This window comes from Syzygium oleosum, unplaced genomic scaffold (assembly GCF_021117445.2).
Source record: "Syzygium oleosum isolate NSW1041296 unplaced genomic scaffold, Sole_v2.1 Sole_v2.01, whole genome shotgun sequence".
Classification (NCBI taxonomy): Eukaryota; Viridiplantae; Streptophyta; class Magnoliopsida; order Myrtales; family Myrtaceae; genus Syzygium; species Syzygium oleosum.
In genome coordinates this window covers 2856147-2866126 of record NW_026607485.1, presented here as the reverse complement: position 1 = coordinate 2866126, position 9980 = coordinate 2856147, and the positions used below count along the sequence as shown (strand labels likewise).

The following is a 9980-nucleotide window of genomic DNA, read 5'->3' as shown; positions in this document are numbered from 1 at the left end:
AAAATAAAATAAAAAAAAACAAGGAAGAATATCCAGCGAAGCCGAGTAAAAGCCGCCAGCTCGTGCCGGGTCGCCCGGAAAACGTACCACCCCCCCCCACGCGCCTCCGCGTGTGGCGCGTGGGCCACACTCGCCGTCATGCTCCTCCTCCGCCGCCGTGCGCGTTCAAACTTTCGTCAACGCTCCTGTGCCTGCTGTGGTGGAGCTAGCTCCTTCCCCCCAACTTGCCTTTGAAGTTTCTCCCTCTCTTCTTCTTCTTCTCCTTCTTCTTCTTCCCACTTTCCTCCATTGTTTCGCTCACCCCATTGGTACTTTTCGTCATCGACGCTGACCCCTCTCTCTCTCTCTCTTCTCTGTGTGTATAAAGTCATCGCCTGAGCAGCAAAGGCTCCATTTTCAGGCATACCCAGATTTCGTTGTCAGTGTCTCTCTAGCTTCGGTCCGCGCCCAACCCAAGAATCTCCGCGGTTTGCTGTGCTTGCTGGGTGTGATTTCTCTCTGTCGCAGCGATCTCCCTGTTCGTTGTTCTGAATTCTGCTGTCTGTTGACCCGCAAGGCGTTTGGAGTTTGTGGGTCGGTGGGAAAATCTGTCCTGATCTCGCTGCGCTCGGTGGGTTGGGTCGTCTCCATTTCTTGACGTGTTTGAGCGGAGATTGTGGGGGTTTTTCTTGCATTTTCATCAAGTTGGATTTGATAGAAGATTTGTTCCCGTTAGCGTTTTATTCGGGGGAAGAGTAGGATTTTAGTGCCGCATTCGATGGAGACGAAGGCTCCGGTGAGGTTTACCTTGGGGAAGCAGTCGTCTCTGGCGCCGGAGCGGCTCAGGGACGAGTTGGAGGGGTTGACCGAGATCGAGAGCGGCGAAGAGGTTGATGCTGGAGTGAGGCTGATGTACTTGGCGAACGAGGGGGACTTGGAAGGAATGAACGATATATTGGATTCGGGGGTGGATGTCAATTTCAAGGACATCGATGACCGGACCGCCCTGCACATAGCCGCGTGCCAGGGTTACGCGGACGCCGTCGCTTTGCTGATCGAACGGAAGGCCACTGTTGATTGCAGAGACCGATGGGGCAGCACTGTAAGATCAATGCCTCCACAAATTTCCTGTTTCTGTGATGGATTCTTTCTGTGTTTGCGTTTTAATGGATAAGTGGTGTATGTTTCCTGCGTGAATATTCGGCGGGTTTGTTTACGCTTGCTCGCCATTGGTGTCTATGACTGAGTGCCATCCCTTTTCTTCTTTCTTCTGTTTTGTCATTACTCAGGGCCTTCAAGCTCTAACTTGTTTTTCATTTACTAAATCTATGTAAAAGGAGGATTGTGAATTTGGTGGCGAAGTAGATGAAAAGAGAACTAATTTTTTGTTGCCCTTCAGGCTGTAAATTCCTCCTTCATGCTGCCTGTGATGTATTCTATTTCGACCCTTTTTCTATGTACTGCATTTTGCCCCCTCAAATTCCTTATTTTCTTTAGCAGCTCCATCATTGCCAGTCCCTGGTAATGTGGTGCTGTTCCTTGTTGTAAGAAGCAATGATTGGCAAGTGCGAGACCATTACTTATGCCTGATGAGCGCGGGAACATTAGTTTGGTGCAGTATCTTAATCAATCAAACTTCTCTGCAGCTACTTTTAAAATTTAGTGGCAGCAATGTGTGAAATACTCTTTCAAGAGAATAATTTGTTCTCCTTTGTGAGCATAAACCAAACAACTTGGTCTCTTCACCATAAGACATTTTATGTAATGACAGGATAGAGATAGAGTGGCCAGGAAAATTGGACTTCTTAGAACCTAAAGTGCTTCTCAATGTTCAGGCAGAAGTTCATATTAACATCACTGCACCAGTCAGTTGTCTGATACATGAGAAAAGATGCCAAAACAGAGCCTTAATATTCAGTCCGATAAGAACCTGAAGCCTGCACATATAGGCTTTAATAAACTGTTTTATAGACAATTTACTCCAACTGTCAAGATGAAGTAGAATCAGCACTCTCTCTCTCTCTCTCTCTCTCTCTCTAAGTGACATTTGTCTCTGTGAATATGATTTAGTCAGCTCGTCTCTAACATAATTTAGTCTGGTGGAGCTAGTACAATGGGCTCCATATACTCTTGTTATGCCCCATTGTCTGTTAATTACTTGTGATTTACTGTGTTTCTGCTATTGCATAGTGCACATATGTTTATACTGTTATCTCTTGATTTCCTTAAGATTTGTCCATGACTATAGTTCAGGATCTAATAATGTTCAAGCAGCCTCTTGCAGATGCTATCTACTATAAAAACCATCATGTGATCAAACTTCTGGAGGAAAATGGTGCAAAACCTTTGGTATGTTTCCTGATTTGTTTTCTTGCCATGGACTGCTTTTGACTCCATTTTACTGACATGAGTTGTTTTTACTATGTAATACAATGCTAATATATGACTTAAGATGGCACCGATGCATGTCAAACACGCTCGAGAAGTTCCAGAATATGAGATCAACCCGAAGGATCTGGATTTTACCAGCAGCAAGGACATAACAAAAGTAAGAAAATCTCTTTCTGATGGCTATTTATATTTTTCAAGTCCTTGAAAAATTTGAGTTTTTTTAACTTCAGAAAAACAAGAGCTCATCCATTTGTTCTCTGGGGGGAAAGAGAGTTTATTCATTTGCTTCTTCTTGATTTGGGGAGAGATTAGCATTCACTTAGATTTTGTTCTCACTGCCTTTATTATTATTAGTGTATTTTGGCACACAACATTCATTTATTGCAAGTCACACGATTCCTTCTCTACATCTCTTCTCGTTGAATATTCAATCACTAATTTACACAGAGGCTGATCTGTTAATAATCGAGCTCGCTTGACTTTGTTTCCTCCAATTTTTCTGTTACATCTAAAAGCATGAGGGAACCGGGCTTTCATTTGCATGATATAATTTTTGGATGCATATACTGCTCCTAGTAAGTAATATCAATCAGATGAAGCTGCACTGCAACCACCCTTAGGTCCTTTGTACTTTTGAATTTCTGGAGCTGGGAATCCATAATCTCCTCATTGACTACCCACATTGACTTTGAAGCCTGATCTTGCATGCCTTATTTCTGGTTAAACCATCTTTGCACTATTTCACAGAACCTAAAGAGTGTAGTACTATTCTCAAAAGCTTATTGTGGGATGTTCTCAAAAACATGAGACTTATGGGAATTCAGAGATTTTGTTTTATGTAAGTTGAGTTCCGAATGCCCAATCCAAAGCTTAACCTAGAATTATCATGACCTTCGATTGGCTGAGTGCTCATTGCGAGGTGATTGCATGGTTACTTTTCTATTTACGGGGTACAAAATACGAATGGTAAGACATGCTCTGAAATTATATTTTATCTCACAGATCTTTTTCTCAGATAACTATAATCTTGAACAAGTTTTATTGATACAGGAGAAGCACTTTCTTAGTAAGATGAAGAAGTCAAAGAAATTGATGGCATTGCGATTGTGTATGTTTGATATATTAATAATAGAGGCGGCTGAATTGTAGGTGGCCTTTGTTTGGTTCTTGAACCCTCAACTTTTTTCGTGCACAATGTGGTGAGAATACAAGCTGCAGTTCTGAGTTAAATATCTCAAGTTGCAAACAGAGTGTACGCATTTTAAGTTGTGAACAGTTCTATGGTGCGGATGCTGCAGCAATGTAACTCGTTACACATTGCTTGCATGATTACATTACTTAATCGGAGAGGATTGCATTAAAGAAGATATGTAGGATAATAGGACAGGAGATGGTTTTGTTGCACGAGTGCTGATATTGTGAACTCGCAGGAATAGTTTTCCCCCCATTTGACCAGAGGATTGAGTTGAGGTTACTTTGGGTGGCAGTTGGATGGAGTTTAGCTTAGATGCAGGTGCAGCCACTGTGATTTTTGGGGGATGAAGCAAGCCGTTCTCTATGTGTTTGGGAATTAAGGAGATTTTGTCTCTCAATCAGAATTCTCATTATTAACCATTTGGTAACTTGAGCCTTTCCTTCATAAATAGAAATGTGCCTAGAGGGTAGTATGCGACATAAGTTTTAGTAATTGAACCATAGGGTTCCAAATTGTTCTTGTACTTTTGGTGCTCTAGTATCTAAAATCCAATGTTACCTATCAGTTAACAAGGAGTTAAGCCTCCCCCCATCTTCTTTCATTATGATTTGCTCTTAATAATTTACATGGTTGAATATTTGCCAAATACATTCTTCTGAACTTTAGTGAAAAGCACACCATGCTGTATCCCCTTTAAATTTTCCAACCGTTCTACCTGAAGTAATCTCTGCATATTTGTCAGGGGACTTTCTGTTTGGCATCGTGGCGTGGAACTGAAGTTGCTGTGAAAAAGTTTCAAGAGGAAGTATTTGCAGATGAGGAGAAAGTGTGAGTTTAAAATGTTGCGATGGGTTTTTGCATGATGATGATGATGATGATGATGATTATTATTATTATTATTATTATTATTATTATTATTATTATTATTATTATGTTTCCTTTTAAAAGAATTGTTTTGGTGCAGGAGAGCTTTTAGAGATGAGCTTGCAATCCTTCAGAAGATTAGACATCCAAATGTTGTCCAATTTCTTGGTGCCGTAACTCAAAGCAGCCCAATGATGATAGTGATGGAATATCTACCAAAGGTTTTAAATCCAGCTATAAAATTACCCATTTTTGTTGAAACTTTGATGCTTTTGGATCTTTCATGCCCTTGTCAAAGAAATATCTGCTCACTGGCTACATTTTACAAATCTCTGCACTTATAGTTTCGCATGGGAAGTAATAGCATGTGATACACATTATCTCGTTGTTTATGCTTTCTTTGGTATGAGTGTCATTGCTCATGTACTATTCTTGAACCCTTCATTGTGCTGATATCTCCTGTCATGTTATTGGTCATGTATTGGTCTTTGAACCCTTTCATTGTGCTCCAAAATTTCATCATTTATTTTATCTGTCTATTCCAATTGTACTCATCTGCCTCTATTCATGGAACTCGTTTGTAGCAGCTACATTTGAGTACATATACATCCACCTGAACATGATTACTGCGTTCTTTTTCAGAAGCGCAGACCTCCGATATTTATATTTTTATAAATATTACAACCCTATTGCTTGTTAATAATCCAATGATGAGTACTCTCTTTTTAATATTTTTATATTTGCATTCTTACTTTGACATGTTCTTTTATAAGATGTTGAAACTGGAGTTATGCAAGTAGAGTGGACGTGTCATGCAGTTGCATTTATATCTCTCCATTATTCTTTATATAATTCAAAGCAAAAGTAACAAATGAATCGAAATTTGAGAAGAAAATGCTTGCAGAGTTGAATACAATGACATCTATAAGGTTGTCCAAGTGGGGAAATCTTTTCTCTTGCTAACATGTAACTGTTGCATCCTTCCTAGTGCCTATTAGATTTTGTCACATTATGAAAACGAAAACAATCTATGTCGGATGCTGAAATTTCACTCTCGATCTTTGTGGAATTCTTGACATTGTTTTACTTTTGCGTCTCCCAAAAATGAAAAGACTGCGATGCAAAAAAATGTTGAAGTAGGAACGTACATCTGGCCCCATCTTTGCAATTGACAAGAATGAATGATGTCTTTATTGAAAATCTACTCCTCTGGCCAGTAGAACTTGCTATTTATTTATCATAACTTTCTTGGGTATTCTTGTGAAGAATTTAAAATCAACTTTTGATTTTCTTTAGATGCTAAACTGATACAGGGAGATCTCCGTGAATATTTGACAAGGAAAGGAGCATTAAAGCCATCAAAAGCAATTAGGTTTGCTCTTGATATTGCAAGGTATGAATGTGATAGATGATTAATTTTCACTTCCATATTGTGTGATTCTGTCATCATCCTTCTGAAAATTGTTTATAATGCTTGAAATAGTAGTACATTGGACAAATTTCTATCCATCAAAGGCCATTCTTAATTGTAGTAATGCATATATTTCCTTGAGATAATCTTTGGACTACCTGGCAGTATATAGTTGATGTTTGCAAACTGTATGAACCAAAGGATTCAAACATTAGGATATGTCGTTGTTACTGACATGTTTTAGCTGCTCTTTTTGAAAATGATGAGTGATGATATCTGGAACCACCACAGGTCCTAGAGTATTGTACTATTGTTAGCATTCTGACGTTGACATAGATAATTGCCTCACTGAACCTTTTTCTTTGCACAGTAGTTGAATTAATTGCGATCATTTAACTATGCCGTTTGCAAAATTTGCAGGGGAATGAACTATTTACATGAGAACAAACCAGCGATAATCCATCGAGACCTTGAACCTTCGTGAGTTTTTCCTCACCTTGGTGCATAAAATAGATATTAGTGTGTAATATAGTGTTAGTTCTTTGTAGTCATATCAAGTCAATATTCCTTGGTATCTGATATTCAGAGCTTTTATCTGTTGTTTTACATGTGAGAGAACAGAAATATACTCAGGGACGATGCTGGACATCTAAAAGTTGCAGATTTTGGAGTTAGCAAGCTGCTGACTGGCAAAGAAGACAGACCTTTAACATGTCAAGATACATCTTGTGAGTCTTCTTTATGAGGATGATTAATGAATTTCTGCTATGATTAGTAATTTAGTTGGATTGGAGATTCAATCTAAACATTGAAAGCAATTGTCAGGTCGCTATGTTGCACCAGAGGTTTTCAAAAGGGACCAGTATGATACCAAAGTAGATGTCTTCTCATTTGCTTTGATTCTGCAAGAGGTAAAGATAATCTCCTTTAATTGTGGTTTTAAGAGTCAAGAATAGTGGTTTTTTTCTGTTCTGTTTGCGGCATAGTTTCTTGTAGTTACAGAGAAACTTGCTTTGGGACAAAGGCATAATATGTTCAGTGTATAAAAGAATCTCGTGGTTATAAGTACCATTTTTTCAGTGTATAGCAGAAACTTGTCCTTTTGAATTGATAGTGGTCATGGAGGTAAAGAAGCCAGCTTGAATGCTCTATGACAAATTAAGTAGTATGATTTGGTTCAGCTAGTAAGGAGTCTCTCAGGAAATAACAATGAGGAGATAACACTATGAATTTATTAAAGAGAAGCTGTGGAAACTGCAAATATGAAAGTGATGATTCTTGGCTGAGGAACGTTTAGAGATCAAATCACTATTGGAGATAGGTTTTTATGCTTAAAAAATATGTGATTAGGATTAGAAAGTGTCGCTCTCCTGTAATCATAATAATGCTTATGAATAGTAGAACTGAGGCTAGTGCATTCTCATATGCTTGATGGCATTATACTTAGCATGCTATATTTTTAAAGCCATTATTCCCAATGTAAAATGATAGAGCCATTTTACCTGAGAATAATGTGTGATAGCCTGTGAGCAGTACGAATCATGAGAGGATAGCAAGCAATTACGCTTATTGTTTGTGATACTTTTTTTAAATGACGATAGGTAATTCTTTTGCACTCACTGTCCCATTTATCTGGTGTGGAGAAAGAGTAATTCCTCGTCGTGTTATTCGTGCAATCAAAGACTTGTAACGGTCTACATAGTACAAGTTTAAACCAATCAGATGCAGCTTTAGGGTTTATCTTTTTTAAAAAGAGATCTGGATATTTTCAACTTCTTTTACTATAACAAGTGTTCCTACAAGATGCGAGCGGGAATTGAATGGCTATGCAGTGAATGCTCTTTCTTCAACTTTCTTGCTTTATCAATTCATGGAAAGTGAAATCTTCCCTTTGCAAATCCCCTCTTTTCCATTCAGTGACTTTCATGCACAATAGTTATTTGAATGTACTTTAGAGGGGCAGCCTTTAGCCATTCTGAGGTCTTCTTGTAGCCCATGCATGATAAGTCTACTTGTAATATCCTGTAGATGATAGAGGGATGCCTACCATTTTCTGCGAAGAAAGAAACTGAAGCTGTTGAAGCGTATGCTTCCAAAGATCGTCCACCATTTAGAGCTCCCACAAAGCATTATCCGCATGGGCTTAAAGAGTAAGTGTCTCTCATTTTATTGCAAGTATGTGGTATTGGCTGTTTGAGTTGATGTCCTCAGTCTTCTATTGGTTGACTTTAAAGTGGAATTCTGGCCTTTTGTGGCAGGCTGATTGAGGAATGCTGGAATGAGAAGCCAGCCAAACGACCAACATTCAAGCAGATAATATCAAAGCTGGAGCATATTCAGCGCAATCAGGGCATTAAGAGGCGATGGAAGGTCCCTGCCTTCTCCTCCTCTCTCTCTCTCTCTCTCTCTCTCTCTCTCTCTCTCGCTCACGCGCGCACACACAGACTTATTCATGCGAGTGCTGTTTGCTATTACTGTAGTAGGAATCGAAGAAATTACACATACGTTCTACATCATATTTGTCAACAAAATGCTAAGTCGTTGATGCATTTGATGTCTGAGGGTAGTAATGTCAAGGTGCCGCTCTTTTTCTTTAATTTTCCTCCTCAAGAACATATTTGGGCCTCAGTAAAATAATTAATAAACCTTTCCTTGATATCTTAGGGAACTTTGTACCCTAGACTGTTAATTTTTTTCTTTGGTGGTAGATTACTGCTCTTTTATTTTATGGAGGCAGGATATATATCTTTTCCCTTTTTCCTTGAACACTAATTATCGCTATGGCCCGACTGACGGTGGCTTATCATCCGCACGTAGCTTCAGCCCTTGAAATGCTTCCAGAACTTGGAGGCTATGTTGAAGAAAGATCTCTCTGATCTAAGCAGCCGTGCCGGTTCATCTCGTTCCGCAAACAGCATTTAGCATCTCTTGTGCAAGTCTGCAGAATTTTATCACTATAAATTTTCAACGAATGAAGCACATCTCCTGCACCAGAAGCATTGTTGGTACATGGTTTGCCGCATTAGGTATTCAGCTCTTTTATTTGATTTTCAAATTGGGTTTATATATGTACAGAAAGGTAGATATTTGCTTTCATGAAGAAGGGGAAAATTAAGAAAGTGTTTGATTCTTCCTTCTTTCTGGATGTTTCGCATTGCATTTGCCAGAATCTGTGGATACTGAGGATAAGAGACGAGCAATAGAAATCTGTGTAGTTGGTTTGCAGTTCTTCTGTCTTTACCTTTTCCCCTTTTCCGTTCAACAACAGCGGAACCTCATCGTATTATCGCAACCTCGGTCATCGTCTTCAGTGTTCACTAGTTTGATGAGTGGAGTTTCAGATGAGTGGAGTGTTTTTCCGAGAAAAGTTCGTCGAAAGTTTTAAATCGGCAAAAGAACACTACAAAGTCGCCATAACTTGTGTACGGCGCTCACTTTGGTGCCATAAGTTTTTTTGGATCACTTTAGTGCTAAAATTTTTGAAAAACGATCACTTAAGTGCTAAAATTTTTGAAAACGATCACTTAAGTGCCAACTCCGGTGCCGTACACAATTTTTCGCCGGAAATCCGACGTGGCATTTTTTTATTAATTTCTAAAGCGACGTGGCTCACGGAGGCTCGCGGAGATTGGCATTTAAGTGATCGTTTTCAAAATTTCAGCACTTAAATGATCGTTTTTAAAAATTTAGCACTTAAGTGATCGTTTTTCAAAATTTTAGCGAAGTGATTCAAAAAAACTTATGACACTTAAATGAACGTTTTCTTCCGATTTGGCACCAAAGTGATCCGAAAAAAAGTTATGGCACCAAAGTGATCTCCGTACACAAGTTATGGCACTTATAGTGTCCTTTTGCCATTTTAAATCTTGAATAGGAAATGTCTGATCATGAATCTTTCATTTAGTACCACCAAGTGTTGAACTTTTTAAAAAAGTTGAGGAAGTCTAATGGATATCAATACTGTCAATCGTTCAAGTGGCAATCTTAGAGATGGAAATGTGTGAGAAAATGCAGAAATGATGGCCAACAAGGCTTGATTGCGCTTCAGAAAAGGAGTTTAGAAATTGGTTGCATCAATTGAAAAAATAATGGTTCCTTGGCAAAGAAGAAAAGAAAAATTCGTTACTCGATTGCATTCCG

At 38.9% G+C, this 9980-nt stretch overlaps 1 protein-coding gene across 3 annotated transcripts; it reads left to right on the top strand.

Annotated features, from left to right (window-relative positions):
- Nucleotides 1-215: 215 nt before the first annotated feature.
- LOC115690071 (integrin-linked protein kinase 1) lies at nt 216-9065 on the top strand. Of its 3 annotated transcripts, none has more exons than XM_030616308.2 (12): nt 222-1081; nt 2254-2328; nt 2432-2527; nt 4308-4393; nt 4530-4650; nt 5743-5822; nt 6261-6320; nt 6462-6568; nt 6666-6751; nt 7869-7990; nt 8099-8210; nt 8658-9065. In XM_030616308.2, exons 1-12 carry the CDS (start codon nt 758-760, stop codon nt 8760-8762), a joined length of 1374 nt encoding a protein of 457 aa, XP_030472168.2. In that variant the 5' UTR covers nt 222-757; the 3' UTR covers nt 8763-9065. The 3 variants fall into 3 exon arrangements, with proteins under 3 accessions (XP_056170226.1, XP_030472168.2, XP_056170223.1); XM_056314248.1 differs by having other exon boundaries at nt 224-1081; nt 8664-9065; XM_056314251.1 differs by lacking the exons at nt 7869-7990; nt 8099-8210; nt 8658-9065 and adding an exon at nt 7325-7384 and having other exon boundaries at nt 216-1081.
- Nucleotides 9066-9980: the final 915 nt, after the last annotated feature.